Here is a 21,135-nt window from a genome sequence, read left to right as displayed (position 1 = left end):
AGTAAGCTTCAGTAAGTATGGTTTGAATCAAAATGATTTCTAGTCTTACCCTTCCTTTATACTTTTAGTTTGTGCTACTTTCCTCTCTCTATTCATTCTTCTGTCTATTCTAGCCTACTAACCTGTCTTTGTAAGTAAACCCTTTGAGTTTTTTTTTCTTCCCTTTGAGCTTTTCTCTCCTTTTCCTTTTGGTTGTCATTGCCCTATTATTTTAGCTCATATGTTCACTTTAATTTCCCTATTAAATGAATCTCTTTTGTGCCCCACATGCCTTGTTAACAACAGGTTTTCAGAGATCATGTTTCATTAGTGTTTTGCAAACAAATATTTGAAAGTTAGCTTTTTTAGCTGGGCATGGTGGCGCATGCTTATAATCCCAGCTTTTGGGAGGCTGATACTAGAGGATTGCGGTTCACGGACAGCCTCAACTACTTAGTGAGGCCCTCTGCAACTTAGTGAGATCCTGTTTTAAAAAATAGTGCAAGGGACACCGGGCGTGGTGGTGCATGCTTGTAATCCCAGCATTCGGGAGGTGGAGCCTGGAGGATATTGGGTAGCGGACAGCCTCAGCTACTTACTGAGGTCCTTTGCAACTCAGTGAGACCCTGTTTCAAAATAAAGAATAAAAAAATAGGGTAGGAGATATAGGTCGGAGGTAGAATGCCCCTGGGTTCCATCCTCAGACCGCCCCCCCCCCCAAAAAAAAAGTTAGTGTTTTCAATTTTCATTGTGTCGGGACTATTCTCTTCTGCCTGCCTGCCTGCTTGCTTGCCTGCCTGCCTGCCTGCCTGCCTGCCTCTCTCCCTCCCTCCTTCCTTCCCCTTCCTTCCCCCCTTCCCTCCCTCGCTCCCTTCCTCCCTTCCTTTCTTTCTGTGGTACTGGGGATAGAACCCAGGGACATTCTACCTCCAAGCTTCACTCCCAGCCATATATTTTTAGTCTTTTTAATTTTGAAACAGGGTCTCACTAAGTTGTGAAGGGCCTTGCTAAGTAACTGCGGCTGTCTGAGAACCAAGATCCTCCTGTGCCTCCCAAATGCTGGGATTATAAGTGTGCGACACCACACCTGAAAAGAAAAGAGACATTTATTTATTTATTTATTTATTTATTTATTTATTTATTTATTTATTTATTTATTTATTTATTTATTGTGGTACTGGGGTTCCTGGAAACCCTTCGGCCTCTGGGCTACACTCCTAGACCTATTTTATACTTTTTATTTGGAAACAGGGTCTCTTAAGCCAGCATGGCTGGCTTTGAACCTGCGCGATCCTCCTGTCTCTGCCTCCCAAGCATGGGATTACAAGCGTGCACCCACCACGCCCGGCTATTTTATTTTTTTTGGTGCTATTGGGGGTGGAACCCAGAGGCTTTCTACCTCCAGGCTATACTCCAGGACCTATTTTATATTTTATTTGGAAACAGGATCTCACTAAATTGCTGAGAGCCTCACTAAGTAGCTGAGGCTGGCTTCAAACCTGTGTGATCCTCCTGTTTTAGCCTCCCAAGTACTGGGATTACAAGCCACGCCTGACAAGAAAATAGACTTTGATAAGCCTGTTTTGGCAATGGAAAAAAAAAGGTGACTAAGAAGTAGAAGTCCAAAATTTGAATAAGAAAGCCCCCTGGGAGCCAGGCATGGTGGCGCACACTTGTAATCCCAGCATTTGGGAGGTTGAGGCAGGAGGATCGCAGTTTGCAGCCAGCCTCAGTTACTTTGTGAGATTTTCCGCAACTCAGTGTGAGCCTGTTTCAAAATAAAGAATTAAAAAACATAGGGCTGGGGATGTAGCTTGGAGGTAGAATGCCCCCTGGGTTCCATTCCCTGTACTGCAAAAAAAAAAAAAAAAAAAGCCTCCTGGGGATTTATGGATTTTTGCCAATGAATGCCTGCAGGTGTCAAAGAAGTGACAAATGAGTGTAGTAAAAAAGTGCCAAATGGAAGTAGGAATATTATTTCATGCCTTTCAGGACACACGGCAGATACTTCAGTGTCTCCCTTCAAGAAAAGCAAGAAATTTGGATGTTTGTGTGTTAATTTTTTAGTTCTTATGTGCTGACAATTAATTGTTTTCTTAAATAGTCTGCAGTCCAAACATAAATCTGAGGTCTGTTCAGCGTATAGACTACTAATTTGAAATCTCTGGTATAGATTATATTCCTTTTTTTTCTGCAACTTAATAGTCTTTCACTTACTTATTTGAAAAGGATTTATTTAATATTCACTTTTGTGAAGCTCTGTGCTAGGCTTTGACAAAACTAAGAAGCTTAGCATAGAGCCCCTAAGGGAGTTTATATTCTTTATTGGATGAAGAAGATGCATATAAATAAGAAATGAGGATGCTGTATAAAAAGCTTTCATAGAAAATTGTGCAGTGCTATGCTGTAAGTAGTTGACTAACTGGGCACTGTGTAAGCCATGAACATTAATTATATATGTGCTCTAGTAAAACGTACTAACCGAAGGGCATAGCTAATGAGAGTTTTATGGGAGGAGTATGCTGAGGTTCTAGAGTGGCACAACAAATAAAGTGCTATTAGAATAAAAGGAAAGGGGGGAAACTTATTGAATGCTGTGAGAATTGAGCTTTATTTTGAAGAAGAAGATTTAGGCTACTAAGAATTCTTAAGGAGTACTTGTTTTTAGAGGTTCCTAGTAGAGTTGGAATGAGGAGATCCTGTGAATACATGAATGCCCAATTGAAGAATTTGGTCCAAATTTTAGGGGGTAGTATATAAAGTTTGATGTGTTCCTCATTAACCTGTCTTACCTCAGCTTTCAGTGAAGTGGAGTTCCACCTGAATGTGCCAAATCCAGTCTGTTGATATTTCTTGCTGGTTGCTCATTCCAAACCATGGCCTGAAACTTTTAGAAGTAATGATACAGTTTCACTGAGACTATATGGGCTTTATGTATAAAGAAAAGGAAACAGGGAATAGATGGAGAAGAATATTGCTCCAACTGCAAGATCCCTGGAAAGATTATCTGTTTTCATCTGCTTTAGGCAGATCTTTGAGATCTCCAAGGATTGCTATTTCATACTTTCAAAGTTTTCAGCTGGATATTGTGGCTTACCCTTGTAATCTCAGTATTTTGGAGGCTGAGACAGGAGGATTGCAGGTTTAAGACTAATCCTGGCTACTTAGTGAGACCCTGTTTAAAAAAAAGAATAAACATATACATATATATGTATATATGTGTGTATATATACATATACACACATATGTATATATGTTTTTATATATGTATATATGTTTATATATACACATATATACATGTGTGTGTGTATGGCTAGAGGTGTAGCTCAGAGATAGAATGCTCCCTGGGTTCAATCCCTCAGACACACGCATGCACACACACATGCATGCACACACAGTTTTTTCCACCAAGGAAAGTAGTCAATACCTAGAACTCACCATGATTATTTTTCATTTTAGTTTTGTAAACAGATATTTTGAGCATTTCATATGGAGACAAAAGGAAATTGGTTTCTTTTCTCCTTCACACAGGTATTTGTTATCTTAATTTCTACTCACTCATTCTCGTAGATTTGTTTAGCCTACTCCTGTAGTCTGCTATTATTTCTTCAGGTATAGAGGAAATAGATTAGGGGAAATGAAAGATCTTAAGTTAGCTTGTATTGATCAAAGAGAGGGTATGAGAAAGATTTAAAACAGCTGTCTCCACCTTTTCAGAAATGCAGAGTTAACTAAAATCACACTTAAGAGAAAATATTGCCATGGTCACTACAAAGGACTCAAATAGAATTTTAATAGTTGGCTAAATCCTCTTTCATTTTAAGGGCGGTGAAAGGAAATTACATTAAAATAGTAACCCTTTGAATATTTCATAATGAATCACCTTGTAATCCGAACTAGAGAATTAAAAGTTTTGTGCTATTCACCTTACTGAAGAAAAATAACCTCCTAAGTGGTTGGATTTTAAGATGTAATGAAAAAGGAAAATTAAAGCTGGGCATGGTGGTGCACTCTTGTAATCTCAGCATTTGGGAGGATGAGACAAGAGAACTGCGGTTTGCAGACAGCCTCTAGAGCTACTTAGTGAGAGGCCCTTCGCAACATAGTGAGACCCTGTTTGAAAATAAGGACTAAACCGGGTGTGGTGGCGCATGCTTGTAATCCCAGTACTTGGGAGGCGGAGACAGGAGGATCATAAAGTTTCGAAGCCAGCCTTAGCTACTTAGTAAGGCTTTCAGCAAATTAGTGATTCCGTCTTTCCAATAAAATATAAAATTAGGTCTGGGAATGTAGCCTGGAAGTGGAAGCCCGGCTGGGGATGTAGCTTGGAGGTAGAATGGCCCTGGGTTCCATCCACATTACTGCCAAAAAATAAAAAATAATAAAAAAAGTAGTATGGGTGGGTTTATTCCACTTTTTGTATGAAGGAAAAAATATATATTTACTTACAATGTAAAAGAAATTCAAAGAATGTAAATTAGAACTGTAATAAATGTAGTTACCTATGGTAAGTGGAAGGTACATAGAAGGAAATTAAGATTTTAAGCATACCTTTATTTTGCATAGTTTTGACTTGAACTATATAAATGTTTTACATGTTAAAAAAAAATGAAAAAGGAAATCCTAAAACTGAATACAAGCAGAAACAAGTCTTAACATCACATCAAATTAATAATATATTCAGAAAAATAATTGATGAAAGTTTTAATGAGTGCATTCTGACTGTACACCTTTCTGGGATACATTTTAAGGTAAAAAATTATAGAGAAGCCAGGCGTGGTGGTGCATGCTTGTAATCCCCACGCTTGGGAGGTGGAGACAGGAGGATCGCACAGGTTTGAAGCCAGCCTTGCTGGCTTATGAGATCCTGTTTCCAAATAAAATATAAAATAGGTCTGGGAGTGTAGCCCGGAGGCAGAAGGGTTCTATTCCCAGTACCACCACCACCAAAAAAAAAAAAAAAAAAAAAAAAAAGTATAGAGAAATCATGATGTTTACTTCATAGATTTTGTATGGTAGTAGTATTTCACTAGAGACATTGACTACCTTCAATAACCCCAAGAAAAGAAGTTAGAAACTAAGAAATTAGGAAGCTTGAACAATTCTGAAACTGTTTTATGTACATGGTAAGGTAGGACAAATGAGTATGGATAATTAATTTAGGGGAGGAACCAGGATACTCAAGAGTTGGAGGAAAGATACACAGTGGAAGAGGTAGGGAGGTATGTAGTGATGGAAAGGAATAGAGGTTCCAGTCCAAGTTTAAAATAAAAAAATCAGAATACTTTAAAAATCCAGTTTTCTGGGCCACAACTTCAGAGATTTTGAATTGATCATTTGGGATGGAGCATAGGAGTCTACATTAAAATATATCTCCAGTCTTTGAGGTTTTTGTGTGTGTGTGTGTGTGTGTGTGTGTGTGTGTGGTATTGGAGATGAAACTTAGGGGCCTTTTACCTCTGGACTACATTCCCAGATCTGTTTTATATTTTTATTTGAAAACAGGGTCTCATTAAGTAGCTGAGGCTGGCTTCAAACCCCTGCGATCCTCCTGTCTCAGCCTCCCAAGTACTAGGATTACAAGTGTGCACCACCACTTTAAAAAGCTGAGGGCTTTTTTTTAAAAAAAATAAGACAATGGTAGCTCTAAATTTTTTTTTTTGTTGGTACATTATAATCATGCATCATAATGATGTTCAGAGTGATAGGGACATAAATACACACAGTATTTGGTGAGCTTCTCCCCACCTTACAGCTAATCCCCTTCCCCCATATAGTTGAAGATGGATCGGCATTGATGATCTTGTATATATATGTACATAATGTCAAATGAGAATGGTCTTCAAGGCCGAGCAGTATGCTAGGCTCAGTTACTAACTGAAGCCATTTTTCTCTAGGTTAACCTGAATCGTTCTAACCTTTTTTCTCCTAACTTATTTTCTTGGGGCTATTGGAGACAGAGGCTCCCCAATTTGAAGATCTGAAATAACCTTTGCAGGGTGTATGTGTATGTGTGCATTTAATATGTCCTGGCTTTCATATCTTTGTGATTTTATTTTCCAAATATGCTTTTGTGGGGCTGGAGGTGTAGCTCAGTGGCAGAGCACATTTGAGGTCCTGAGTTTGTTTCCCCTTACAGGAAAGCATTGTATTCTTGGGCTAGGAACACGTTTATGTTAATAATTACTTCTTTTTTTCACTTCTTTTTGGAGATTGTTCTAGGGTTTACTATAGATGTCTCTTTGGGTGGCCATGATAAGAAAGCATAGATTGGATGCTTTTATTTCTCATAGTCTTGGAAGCTGGTAAGCCCAAGGTTAAGGCACTGTCAGATTCTTTGTCTTGAAACTATTATACTATTTAGTCTTAATGAGGGCCCACCTACCTTAAATAGTGGCAGTGGCAGTTGAACTCCATGGGGCCTCTTTTATAAGTACCAGTTTCTTTTATGAGGATGTCTCTCATCACCTAATCACCCCTTTCCCCAACGCTTTACCTCCAAATATTATCACATTGGGAGTTAAGTTTCAACGTAAGATTTTTTTAAAAAATATGCTTCTGTTGGTGCATTATAATCTCATTCACCGTAAGTTTTTTTTGTTGTTGTTCTTTTTTTTTTTTTTTTTTGGTGTATTGGGGTTCCTGGAAACCCTTCGACCTCCGGGCTACACTCCCAGACCTATTTTTTTTATACTTTTTTTTATTTGGAAACAGGGTCTCTTAAGCCAGCGCGCCAGCTTCAAACCTGCCCGATCCTCCTGTCTCCGCCTCCCAAGCCCAGGGATTACAAGCATGCGCCATCACTTCCAGTCTCACCATAAGTTTTGAGGAGGCATAAACATTCAGTCACTTTCTCTTTAAACTAGTGTTAAGCTAGTTCACGTATAGTATAAGAACTCTATGAACTATGTCCTTTCAATTCCTTTGAATCTTTTGTGCTGTTTTCATACATTTTGATATATGACATGTTATGCATATTATTATAAACACGTACATTAATTAATATAATTGTTCTAGATGGCCATTTTAAAGGCATTATAAGTTAAGAAAAGTAGTTTTTAAATTTACAGCCGGGCGTGGTGGCGCATGCTTGTAATCCCGGCGCTTGGGAGGTGGAGACAGGAGGATTGCGCAGGTTCCAAGCCAGCCGCGCTGGCGTAAGAGACGCTGTTTCAAAAAATATAAAATAGGTCTGGGCGTGTAGCCCGGAGGTAGAAGGGCTTCCAGGAACCCCAGTACCACAAAAAAAAAAAAAAAAAAAAAAAAAAAAAATTTACCTTTATGTTTACCATTTCAGATGCTCTTCATTTTATAGGTCTAAGTTTTCATTTGCTTTCATACTTCTACCTGAAGAACTTTTTATAACTTTTTTTTTTTTTTTTTTGCCAGCTGGCACTACCAGAAGTGAATTCTTTTAACTTGTTTTCCTGAAAGTCTTTAATTTGCCTTCATTTTTGTGAGGTACTTGCATTGTGTATATAATTGACATTTTTTTCCCTTTAAAGTATTTTAAGATATCACTCATTGTTTTTTTGAGAAGTCTGCTGTAAGTTTTTTTTTTTTTTTTAATTCTGGTAATTGAACCAAGGGACATTCAAGTTCAAACTTTGAGTTGTACCCTGATTTATCCATTTTTTTTGAAACAAAATCACATTAAGTTGCTGAGAGTCTTTTCTAAGTTACTGAGTCTGGCCTTGAACCTGCAATATTCCTTTCTCAGCCTCCCAAGTACTGGGATTACAGGGGAGTGCCACTGTACCTGACTCACTATAACTCTTATCTTTATTTTTCTATACATAAACTTTTTAGGTTCTCAGACTGCTTTCAAGATGTTTTCTTCATTTTGTTTTTAGCATTTTAACTACAATGCATATAAGGCTGTGATTGTTTTCTTCTTTCTTGGGTGGTGCAGGAGATCAAAACCTGGGCCTCATGCATGCTAGGCAAGCACTCTACCATTCAGCTAAACCTCTAACCCTTGTGGATATTTAATTTATTCTGCTTGGAGTTTTCTGAAATTCTTCACAGGTTTGAGGCCAGCCTCAGGTACTTAGGCCCTCTAAAATTTATTGAGAACCTGATTTAAAATAAATACCAAAAACTAGGGCTGGAGTTGAAGCTCAGAGGTAGAATGACCCTTGGTTCCATCCACAGTACTGGGCATGGGGGGGAGAGTTGAGCTGAATTTGGGTTTTGGTGGTGGTGTCTGACTTTAGTACACTGTAGACTTTATGTTATTTCAGTAGTAGATGATACAAGATTTTTTCTATCTCTATAGAATTTGATTGTCTCTCCCCACCTGTGGATTAATGGCTTTTATTCTTTTGGAAAGGGTCTTGAATGTCACTTTTTCAGATTTTCCTTTTGCCTTATTCTCTTTCTTTTCTTCTTCTGGGGCTTAAACTACGCATATGTTCTTGGGTAAAAATTTTTTAAGTTTGTGTGCACATGTCCTTGCAGGGAAGTAAAAAGAAAAAAATAGTCATCAGTAAAATTACACATAGAAAAATTTCTAACATTTTACATTCTGATTTGTTTCTAAGAATAAATAAATGAAAATCACAGTTAGAGCCATGAGATGTATATAGTTTTTTATTTGACAAATAATAGTTAACCTTACATCATAGACATCTTCTTGCTTTATTAAATGGTTTTAAATACTTAAAATACTATATGTATTGTTATAGAATCCACTAGAATTTGTCTTTTCCAATAATTACTTTCCCCTGCAATATTTGTAATTTGGAAGTCAGAAAAGTTAAATTTAAAGTTTATTTTAAAAGCTTTTTTAAATTTATAATTTTTTTCCAGTGCTGAGAGAGATTTAGGTTTCTGATTCTGCTTTTAAAGCTAGGTTTTGGTTTTTGGATTCCATTGACCCAATGGCTTTTCTTCTTTAATTTCAGAATTCCATACGACATAATCTGTCACTGAACAAATGTTTTCTTAAAGTGCCTCGATCCAAGGATGACCCTGGGAAGGTAGGATTCATTTTTTTAAAATGAAGCAATTGGATTCTTCTGTATGTCTCTTGCCACATTTGAATTGAGAACTTGTCAAGTTCATTGATCAGGAATCTTTTTGAAATAAGTCTTCTAGTCCACTCTATGTTTCAAGGACCAGCCAGTTAGGGTGAGGTTTTTTCTTTTTTCTTTCTTCTTTTCTTTTCTTTTTTTTTAAGCAGTAGGAAGCAGGGCGTGTTGGCTCATGCTTGTAATCCAAGCATTTGGGATGCTGAAACAGGAGGATCACGGTTCCTGCACAGCCTCAGCTATAGCAAGGCCCTGTGCAACTCAGTGAGACCCTGTTTCAAAGTAAAGAATAATAGCCGGGCGTGGTGGCACACGCTTGTAATCCCTGCGCTTGGGAGGCAGAGACAGGAGGATTGCGCAGGTTCGAAGCCAGCCGCGCGCACTGGCTCAGGAGACCCTGTTTCCAAAATGAAAATGTAAAAATAGGTCTGGGAGTGTAGCCCGGAGGTAGAAGGGCTTCCAGGAACCCCAGTACCACCAAAAAAAAAAAACAAACCAAAAAAAAAAAAAACAAAGTAAAGAATAATAAATAGGGCAGGGGGTGTAGCTTGGAGGTCGAATGCCCCTGGGCTCCATCCCCAGACCAGAGAGAGAGAGACAGACAGACAGACAGACAGACAGACAATGACAATAGAAAGCTAGCTATAACTACTCCTCCATTGTTGTTTGTTCTTTACAATCTGGTATTTGGTTACTTTAAGTGTTGTGAACTAAATTTTTAATTTGGTGTTTGAACTAAATATCAGGAACTACAGTCTTTTGACTAATTATATATAGGGGGTGGATCTGTGTGTAATTGGCAAGTGGAACCAGTATTCTAATCTTGAAATAAAATTGTTGTTTTATTTTTACTCCATTTTCTTAGTTGCTGCATTATTGTTGTTGTTGTTGTTATTATTTGTGTGTGGGAGTACTGGGGATGGAATCCAGGGGCATTCTACATCTGAGCTACACCCTAGTCCTCTTTTATTTTTTATTTTGAAACAGGGTCTCCCTGAATTGTGGAGGGCCTCACAAATTGCTGAGGCTGGCTGCAAACCTGTCTCAGCCTCCCAAGTACTAAGATTACAAACATGGGCCGCCACACCTGGCTTGTATTATTTTCTTGATTCCATTTATCTCCTGCCACTATTATGCTTTTAATATTTTATCTAGAGCTTCCCGTTTTTGTTTCAATATCTATGTTAACTATATTGTGGCCTTTTTTGATATAGTTGCTTAGTTTCTAGAGCTCAGAGTACTTGTTTTGATCTTATTTGGTTGTCAAGATAAATTACTAGATTAGGATTTTTGTACCTCTTTGGCAACAAGCATTTTTCTTTGGGGGGTTAGGCTGCTTGTATTTACCTTTATGCTAATTGCTTCTTGAAGAACATTTATAAAATATAAACCTGGTCACATAATCACCCTGTTGAAAAGTACTCTTCTGTGTCTTGGACGTGTTGTTTTCTTTTATTACAAAATATCCTGTAATATCTTTTTTCTCAGTCTGTCATTCTAGCTATGATTCATGCCATTCAAGAGTCACTTTGAGGAATGTCTTGGAAGTTTACCAAACATGCCTGTTAAATGGTCTTCCTGTACTTTCTATTTGTATGAACTACGCCTTGTCTTTTAAGATTGAAATGTAACTTTCTCTGAAGCATTCTGTTTCCTCACTTGCTCCCACTTCTGTCTTCCTGTTTGTAGCCATTGTCATCCTTGTAGTAGCTCCTAACTATTTTGGGGTATGCTTCCTCCAACTTACAGTAACTTTCACATAGCCGACAGCAATCTTTCAAAAATGTCAGTTAACTAATCATGTAGAGTGCATCTCTGTTCCTCCCCCCACCTCTCTCTCCATACTTTCCATTAGTTATCAAGTGCTCTTAAAGTCTAATTTTATGAAGGCGTGGGGATCCTGTGTATCATGTTCACTATTGAGTCCCAGTTGCTTGCACAGTGGCTGGTGGCACTGAGGAGACATCCTTGTTAAAGTGAAAGTATTGTATCTTCTGCCAGATTATTAACTTCTTGAGATTAGAGATGGAGAGTTGGTCATTTCTATATTAAAGCTATCATTCCTATATAATAAATATTTTATGGCAATTTCTATCATCTGTTCCATCAAGGGGTTCTCAGTAAGAATAAACTTTTATAATGGTCTTACTTTTGTCCATATTTGTAATTCTCTTAAGATTAATAGGAATTGGTGGTAAAATTGTTCTTTCCTTTAAAGGAGGTATCATTGTTGCTGTTTTTGTTGTTGTTATTATTATTCATTATTATTATCTATAGTCCTGAGGATTGAACCCTTTACCTCTGAGCTATACCCCATCCCCATTTTATTTTTTATTTTGAAACAGTGTCTCACTAAATTGCTGAGGGCCTTGCTAAATTGCTGAGGCTGTCTTCGAACCTTCAGTCCTTCTATCCATCTTAGTACTATCCCTAAGTACTGGGATTACAGCTGTGTGCCACAATGCCCAGCTAAAACAGACGGCATTATCATCATCATCTTATTATTATTATTATTATTATTATTATTATTATTATTATTATTATGGGTTTTTTTGGTGGTGCTGGGGATGAAACTCGGGCTTTCTACCTTCGGGCTACACTCTCAGACCTATTTTCTATTTTATTTGGAAACAGGGTCTCACTAAGTTGCTAGAGCCTCACTAAGTAGCTGAGGCTGGCTTTGAACCTGTGCGATCCTCCGTCTCAGCCTCCCAAGTGCTGGAATTACAAGCTTGCACCACCACGTCCAGCTTAAAACAGACATTATTAAAAAAGGATTGCAACTTATTTATCCTTATAATTTTCTATAGACAGTGTATATGAATCAGAGTGAAGAATATTTTTAAGACTAGAAATTATTTGATTAAAAATATATGAAGGCACTAATTATATTCTGTAAATATTAGATTCCAATTTTTTTTTTTTTTGTGGGTCTGGGGATGGAACCTAAAGGCATTTGACCTCCGATCCACACCCCCTGCCCTGTTTTTTATTTTTATTTTAATTTAATTAATTAATTTATTTATTTTGGTGATACTGGGGGTGGAATCCAGAGGCTTTCAACCTCCGGGCTATACTCCCATACCCATTTTATATTTTATTTGATAACAGAGTCTCACTAAGTTGCTAAGAGCCTCTCTAAGTTTCAGCCTTCCAAGCGCGGGGATTACAAGCGTGCGCACAAGCATGTGCCACCACGCCCGGCCTACTCTTTATTTTTTTGAAACAGGGTCTCACTAAGTTGCGGAGGGCCTCACTAAGTATCTGAGGCTGTGCATGAACCGTGATCCTCCTGTCTCAGCCTCCTAAAAGCTGGAATTACAAGTGTGCGCCACCACACCCGGCCCAATTTATTTTTAAATGAATTAAAAATTATCAACAACAACAAAAAAACACACATGAATGCTTAACAATATTATATACTAAATTTTACCCCATTGGAAAGTCATTTAGAATACTTGTGCCGTCAAGCTAATTTGCTTTTGTGCAGAAGTTAGTTTTTCTCCATCTTTAATTAAACAATATCATGGGGTAAGGCAGATGTGGAAAACATGTTACTCTTTGCAATTCTTTTGGAATCAGAATTATCTTAGTAATATGCAGCTAATATAAAATATAGAAATAAACTGACCCCGGAAAGTCTAGTAAAAGCTTTTAGCTTTTACCATTTATCTTTAATTTTAAAGTTTTATATTTATTAAAACACATCATTGTTCTTATTGTGGTAATAATAAATAAATGTCATGCATTTGATATATTAGTAATAGAGTCATTAATGTTTGATCTTAAAGTGAGGTTAATATAGCCACAATTCTTGTTGATTTTTGGTTAGAAGTAAATGTGATTTTGATCTTAAAAATAAATTTAAGTGAATAAAGCCATTTTTACTTTTGATATCAAAATTGGATTTTAAAAGAAAAAATTCATCGCTTTTAAAATGCTTTGGAAAACTAATAAAGAGGAAACTAAGGAGTGACCCGATCAGGTTCAGCTCGAAATTAGAACCCAGGTGTATTGACTAGACTTAATTTGCCAGTCACTGAAACCCAGTACAAAGTAACTTAAGGCAGAGAAATATTTCAGGAAGAATTGGAGTCATCCTCTTAAATTGTATCATTAGGAATGTCTTATTTCCGTCCTTAGTTCTCTGGTGGCTTCATTTTTAGCCCAATTTGTGGCTTATGCTCTACCACTTTAGTAATAGCAGAAAGTGCATCTCTTGGCGTACCTCCCCAACCCCCTGAAATGACAGCAAACATCTTAAAGTGAATGCTGAATAAGTGAAACACACTTGATTTCTTGATTCATAGACTAGTGTTTTTTCCATTATACCAATCTTCCTTGAGAGGGAAGCCATAATGTTAGTTAAGTTTTGGTACTTATGAATTGTTTTTTCTTTTTGTATTACAGTGTTTCCTGGCATTTGAGGAGCTTTTCCAAAACCATCCTCACCACAGTGGGAGAAAACCATTGAGCCAAGGTGGGGTGGGAGTAGTTTTGGTCTTGGGTATGGGGTGGACTTTAACCCCGTAGGATTTTGCTAGTTATGGCCATTACTCCAATAGTTACAAGAGGTAGAAGAAACTCATATCTTTTTTCCCTGTATTTTCATGTTATGGCTTCCTATTCTAAACTTGAAGTTTAATTACAAGTGTTCTCATATGGCTATTTTTTTCCTTTTTGTTCATATAAGAAACTTGTTACAAAAGCCTTTTATGTTTGGTACTCTCTAATATATACTAATGGTCTGAAATCTATTTTCTTGAAATTCATTTTAAGTATTCTCATTATTGCTTTCTTTAAAAGGGAACATAAAATGAAATCATTTTACATCTATGACTGCTACTTTTGGGGGACAGATTTCTTTTTTTTTTCTCTCATGTATAAGTAACCCTCTTCTTCCTATGTATCTCCATTTTTTTAAAACCCCATCTTATCTCTTCTCATTAGTTGTTTTGTGTATTTTTGTCTGATTTCTTTGGATATAAACTTTTTTTGTGTGAAAGTCTTATTCTATAATTCATCTTAATTAAAGGAAATATTTTGCTCAAATGATGGGAAACCAAGTCGTCAGCTAAATTTAGCTTTCTAAAAGATAGTTTCTTTCACTGTTTTCCACCTTAATCTTTTCCAACTTTATTCTCTTTTCTTGAGTTTAGAAAAACAGTACTTTAACTTGAAAGGAAATGAAGAAGGTAAATTTAACAGTTGCATAAGTAACAGTGGGCTCCAATAGAACTGAGAAGATAGCTAAGAAGCTTAATTGCCATGGGGGGAGGTATTAATACAGTGTATTCATAGTAAGAGCTTTACTTTGGTGGTATGTGTGAAACTCTTACAGAGAATGAGAAGTTATAAAGGTGAATTGGCTGGAAAGATTGGGGTCTCTTGGTTTGTGAGGAAGTAAATTTACTCTTAGAGAAGTAACTTCTTTTGATGTTGTTTTTGTTTGTGTTTGGGTCCTGGGGATTGAACCCAAAGACCTTCTACCTCCAAGCTACACTCTCAGCCTGATTTTATTTCTTATTTGGGAACCAGGATCTCACTGGATTGCTAAGAGCCTCACTAAGTTGCCAAGACCAGTTTTGAACCTGCTATCTTCCTGTCTCCCAAGTGCTGGGGTTATAGGCATGTGTTTAACTCTAAACAACTTCTCAATGTTCTGATTGTGATTTTTCCTCCACTATTTTTATCTTCTGGCCCATAAAGGACCATAAAATAGTTGACTCATTGCTTTATTTTTAAAGGAGAGTTTTGTGGGGGCCCTGGTAGTATTGTGCTGTATTTGTAAATTATTTATTATTCACTGGTATCCCATTTGGTTCACTTAAAAAAAAAAAAGATGTAGAGAGGTTATGGTGATATATGCTTGTAGTCCTAGCAACTCAGGAGCTAGGTGGGAGGATCACTTGAATCCATGAGTTTGGGACCAGTCTGGGCAACATAGTGAGGCCACATCTCTAAATAAATAAAAATAAATAAATAAATAAATAAATAAATAAATAAAGCAGCCCAAAATGATTCAGGAAAGTAGGAGAGACTTGAAAGAACATAAAATACCCCCCCCACCCCCAATACTGTGGATGGAACTCGGGCATTCTACCTCTGAGCTACACCCCTAGCCTGATTTTTTTATTCATTATTTTGAAACAGGGTCTCACTGAGTTGCGGAGGGCCTCTACACTAAGTAGCTGAGGCTTGCTGCGAACCGGGATCCTCCTGTCTCTGCCTCCCAAATGCTTGCATTACTAGAGTGCACCACCATGCCTGGCTCAGAATATAACATTATCAAGCAATGAACAGTGTTGCAGGAATCATAAGTATTTATCTTGAAGAGGGAAGATAGTTTTAAAGCTAGTCTAAAGCAAATGTGTGATTTTTGTGAGGGAGAAGTTGAGTGCTAATCTGTTTTTATACAGAACTGACCAGGAAATTGGACTTAAAGATAAGTAAGAGCTTAGTTGGGCAAAAATAAAGACATTGTATTCTTGGAGTGAAAAACACTAGAATGGGTTCCTAAAGGAGGCTATAGTGTTTTGCCACTCTTTTCTTTTTTTTCTTTCTTTTCTTTTTCTTTTTTGCAGTACTGGGGATGGAACCCAGGGGTATTCTACCTCCAAGCTATACCCCCAGCCCTATTTTTTATTCTTTATTTTGAAACAGGATCTTACTGGGTGGCATATGGCCTCACTCAGTAGCTGAGACTGTCTGCAAACTGTGATCCTCCTGTCTCAGCCTCCTAAATGCTGGGATTACAAGTGTGTGCCACCATGCGCAGAGAGTTTGCCACTTTTGACATAGGAAGAAATTGCTAGTCTTCATATTTTTAATGCATGGTAAAATTAGGACTCCAGTTGAAGGACATGACCAGGTTTAGATGAGGGACCAAACAAAACCAAGTAGGGAGAGATGAAGGAATTAGGGAAACTAACGTTAAGTATACTTTGAGATCCAACAGTGAAGAAAGGGACTGATGCCACTGAATGAATGACGAGGTAAAGATACGAGGTAGGTAATTGAATAAACCAAGGTTAAAAAGCAAGGGGTCAGCATAAGTATTCAAAAGGTTTGAAAGATTGAATTTGGCAGACATGAGAGCCAGGTTCAGAGGCAGCACTGTAGAAACAGAAAGAAGTTCTAGCTGAGAGCCCTGATGCTGCATTACTGGTCTGAGCAATTTAGGTGCAGCTGCATTTTATTTGTACGTGTAGTATTTTCACTTCTCTTCTTACAGATAGAGAACATTTTGTTGTGATTAGCTTCTTTTTATTCCTTTTTGAGGCCTGAACTACTTAAAAAAAGGTCTAACCCTAAAATTAATTTAAAATGTAATAGGGAGCCGGGCGGGCATTTGGGAGGCTGAGACAGGAGGATTGCAGTTTGAGGCCAGCCTCAGCTACTCAGGCCCTTTGCATCTTAGTGAGACTCTGTTTCAAAATAAAGAATAAAAAATAGGGCTGGGGGTGTAGCTCAGAGGTAGAATGCCCCTGGGTTCAATCCCCAGTACTGAAAAAAAAAAAAAGGGTAAAATTCACTCATTGTGGTATAATTGTAGTTTTGATAAACATAGTGTAACTGTCACCATGATCAAGATACAGAATAGCATTTTATGTCTTTCCTTTCCAAGTCCTGCCATCTGCTGATTCCTTCTCTGTCTCTTTGATTTTGCCTTTTCCAGAATGTCATGTCCAAGGGACCCATTCAGAAGTTGGGCTTCTGAATCTGCTTCTTTCATTTAGCATAATGCATTTTAGATTCACCCATGTTGTGGGTATCAACAGATTGTTGCATTTTATTGACTATATGCATTACTTACCCCAGTTGAATCACGATTTGAAAGGTATGAGGGTTGTTATTACTAGTCGTAAGTTCATTTGACCATCGAGATTTTTTTCTTTTAGGCTTAGCCTGAATATTAATTTGACAGATAGCAAGAGACAACATTAAAGCAATAAGTAAATTAAACTGCTTTGTGAGTAGATTAAAGATAGTTGAACTGTTTGTCTCTTGGAAGTTCATTGTGATATAGTCAAACCTTATAAAACTTCAGACAACAAAAATTTCTAGAAGGATTTGGTTAAAGCACTTAGGATTAAAAGCAAGATATGATTAATTATAAATTAATTAATAGGACAACTTTCTTATGCTACATCATGGTATATCTCTTTCCAGTAGTTTGCTTTTGGTCTAAAAAAATACAGTAAGTAGACATTGACACATGTTTGCGTCTTTTCTTTTTTTGATGGGAGGAATTGAACCAAGAGGCATTCTGCCTGTGGTACCAGGAATTGAACCAGAGGCATTCTACCTCCAAGCTCGAACCCCAGCCCTATTTTTTTTACTTTTTATTATTTTTTAATTTTATTATTTTATTTTTTTGTGGTACTGAGGATGAACCCAGGGGCATTCTACCTCTGAGCTACACCCCTGGTCCTATTTTTTAGTCTTTTATTTTTTGAAACAGGGTCTCCCTGAATTGTGAAGGGCCTCGCTAAATAGCCGAGGCTGTCCGTGAACCTTGATCCTCCTGTCTCAGTCTCCTGAATGCTGGGATTACAAGTATGAGTCACCACACCTGGCCCTTTATTCTTTATTTTGAAATAGGATCTTACTAAGTTTGAGGGCTTCACTAAGTAGCTGAGGCTGACCTTGAACTTGTGATCCTCCTGTCTCAGCTTCCCAAGTACTGGGATTGCAAGTGTGGACTGCCACACCCAGCTATTCTTTTTAATTTTATTTTGAAACAGAGTCTCCCTGATTTGCTGAGGCTAACCTGGAATCTCGAATCCTCCTTTCTCAGCCTCCCGAGTATTGGGATTATGGGCATGCACTACCATACCCAGCTTGCTTTTTAAGGTATCTAACAATCTGCCTTTTAACAAGGGTGCTGAGACTTTGTATTTAATATAAGTATTGGTGTGTGATTATTTTTCTTTAGCTCCTGTGTTGCTTCATTTCTGTAACCTTTGGAGTTAAGTAGTTTATAGTATTTTATTTTCTCTATTGATTTCTTAGCTGTGCTCTTTTTCTTAAAACTTTAGTAGTCAATCCAGAGTTTTAACAGTGTATACCATTAATTTATCATAGTCTACTTTGAGATATTATGCCACCTCTGCTGCACGTCATTGATTATCTCTTGCCATCTATTTCACAAGAATGCTAGCCTTTTAACAGTGTAATTCTATTCATTTATCCCTTTCTGTTTGCTATTGTCATATGCTTCTACTTAATATCATAAATCCCACCTTGGAGCCAGGGGTGGTGGCACACACTTGTAATCCCAGCATTTGGGAGGCTGAAACCAGAAAAGGCGCAAACATGTGTCAATGCCAGCTACTTTGTGAGGCCCTCCATAACTTAGTGAGACCCTGTTTCAAAATAAAGAATAAAAAAATAGGGCAGGGGATATAGCTTGGAGGTCAAATGCCCTGGGTTCCATCCCCAGACCTACCCCCCCCCCCAAAAAAAAAGCCCACTTTAGAATTTGTTTTATTTACTTTAAATAGTCTTTTTTTTTTTTTTTTTGGTGGTATTGGGAGTGGAACCCAGAGGTTTTCTACCTGTGGGCTATACTCCCATACCTATTTTATATTTTATTTGGAAACGGTCTCACTACTTTGCTGATAGCCTCACTAAGTAATTGAGGTTGGCTTCGAATCTGTGCAGTCCTCCTGTCTCAGCCTCCCAAGTGCAGGAATTACAAGTGTGCGCCATCTCGCCTTTTCTTGTTATATGTTATCTGATATTTGTTACTGTAAATCCAAGTTTTCATCTGGTATCTTTTTCCTTCCTCCTAACCTCTTTTGGCATTTCTTTTAGTGCAGGTCTACAGTCAACAAATTTTGTAGGCTTTTGTTTATCTGCAGACGTCTTTATTATACTCTCAAAATACTTTTTCTGGATATGGTTTGAAGAGTATTCCTACCTTTGAGAACTTTGAAGATGTTTCATTGTCTTTGGTCTCCAGAATTTAAGCTGTAATTTATGTTTTTGTTTTCTTGTGAGTAATGCGTGTCCTCAGGATTTTTTTTCTTTACTTTTGTATTTTAGCAGTTTGACTATAATGTGCACCATTGTAGTTTTCATATTTATTCTACTTGGGGTTTGCCAGTCTTCTAGAATCAATATATGGTTTTCATTTGAATTGGGGATATATTTAGTTAATATTTCTTTAAAAATTTATTTGGCCCCATTTTATCCTTTTTTTAATGATAAATAATTCAGATTCCTATGTCACTTCCAACTGCCTGTCTTCCTCTAATCTTTGCTTGCTTTTTCTCCATTTCATCATTACCGCCTTAAGGTATAACACACAGGGTTTGTAATCCCTGCATTTGGAAGGCTGAGAAAGGAGGATTAAGTTTGCGGACAGCCTCAGCTACTTAGTGATACCTTCTGCAACTTAATGATACCTTATTTCAAAATAAATAATAAAGAAAATAGGGTTGCAGGTGTTGTTTCCCAGTACTGCCCCCCCCCCAAAAAAAAAGATACAGCACACAAGCAGATGTGGTGGCACGAGTCTTGTAATCCCAGTATTTGGGAGGCCAAGACAAGAGGAATGCAGGTTTGAGGACAGTCTCAGCAAGTAGTGAGACTTTCATCAACTAAGTAAAACCCTGTTTCCAAATGAAAATAAAATAGGGCTGGGGGTGTAGCTTAGAGGTAGATTGCCCCTGGATTCAATCTCCAGTGCCACATACAGCACACAAGGAAGAACTAAAATCTGTGTCTGTGGCTGCATTTTAAAGTCTACCTTCATGCTTCTATACATTATTTTCAAACTATTCTACCATGTTTATTGCATTGATATTATCTTTATATTTTGCCCATACTTGTCATTGTATACAAATAGTCTTCACTTTTATCCTGCTTATTCTTTAAGGCTCAGCTCAAATGTCAGCATGACTCTGAAAGAATGGAACCTTCATCCCCCCCACCCCCATGCTCCACCTTTTCAAAATGAATTGCTCTATTAGTTTTACTCTTGTGGCTCTCAGCCACGGTTATAGACCCTGAATGATAATAGTTCTCTGTGGTTGATATATTGAACTCAGTTGTGAGGTTTTTTTTTTGTTTTTTTGTTTTTTTTTTTTGGTGTGTGTGTGTGTGTGTGTGTGTGTACTAGGGTTCCTGGAAACCCTTCTACCTCCGGGCTACACTCCCAGACCCATTTTTATATTTTTTTAATTTGGAAATAGGGTCTCTTAAGCCAGTGAGGCTGGCTTTGAACTTGCGCGATCCTCCTGTCTCTGCCTCCCAAGCGCAGGGATTATAAGCGTGCGCCACCGTGCCCGGTGTGAGTTTTTTTTTTTTTTTTTTTTTTTTTTTTTTTTGCTGACAGGAATTGGGTCTTTGACATTTCATGTCCCCATAGCACCTAGCAGAGAGTCTGATATATAGATGATTAATAAAAGTTTATCACGCCGGGCATGGTGGTGCACATTTATAATCCCCGCGCTTGGTTTAAGAGACCCTGTTTCCAAATGAAAAAAAAAAGTATAAAATAGGTCTGGGAGTGTAGCCCAGAGGTATAAGGGCTTCCAGGTACCCCAGTACTACCAAAAAAAAAAAAAAAAAAAAAAAAGTTTATCAAAGTTTCTTAAACTTTCTTGGCATTTTAAATTAATTTTGGTCCTTATCTTTAGATTTTCTAGAAAATATCATTTTGCTTTGACTCTTTTGATCAATAGATAGGAAGTCAGGATCATTTATTTTACTTCTTAACATTGATTCACGATTAGTTTGGATTTGGGAGAATCTTTGGAGTTCTTATTCTTCAAGAGAGTGAATTGCTTTTCTTTTTGTGACACTGATGACTCTTCTCTAATTTATCAAAGACTAACATGGTTCAAAGCAAAGACAAAATAAGTAGAAATCAGAGTTGAGTTCATTCTGGGCAGTACCACTGACTTTGCAACTTTTGGCTATATTATGCCTAATAACCTTAAGTAAAGAGATTTTTATTGAAATATACCATAAATTATAAAATTTACTTTTACTTTAAAATATATAATTCAGTGGTTTTAGTGTATTTGTAAACTTGTACAGTCATCACCCCAAGCTAGATCCAGGGTATTGTTATTTTATCACCCCCAGAAGAAATCCTTTATTGACACTTAAC

The 21,135-nt window shown here is 37.4% G+C and overlaps 1 protein-coding gene across 2 annotated transcripts in view; it reads left to right on the top strand.

The window, feature by feature from the left end:
* Window positions 1-21,135, top strand: part of FOXJ3 (forkhead box J3) — a gene marked incomplete at both ends in the record, with an annotated part of 123,850 nt that overhangs the window by 56,554 nt on the left and 46,161 nt on the right. For both annotated transcript variants that reach the window (XM_080692967.1, XM_080692966.1), the window contains one exon: window positions 8,886-8,960. In XM_080692967.1, coding sequence (XP_080549093.1) covers window positions 8,886-8,960 — 75 coding nt within the window. The remainder of the gene's footprint in view (window positions 1-8,885; window positions 8,961-21,135) is intronic.

The sequence above is a fragment of the Muscardinus avellanarius genome (genome assembly GCF_963383645.1).
Source record: "Muscardinus avellanarius genome assembly, chromosome: 3".
Lineage (NCBI taxonomy): Eukaryota > Metazoa > Chordata > Mammalia > Rodentia > Gliridae > Muscardinus > Muscardinus avellanarius.
This window is presented reverse-complemented; position numbering and strand designations above follow the sequence as displayed.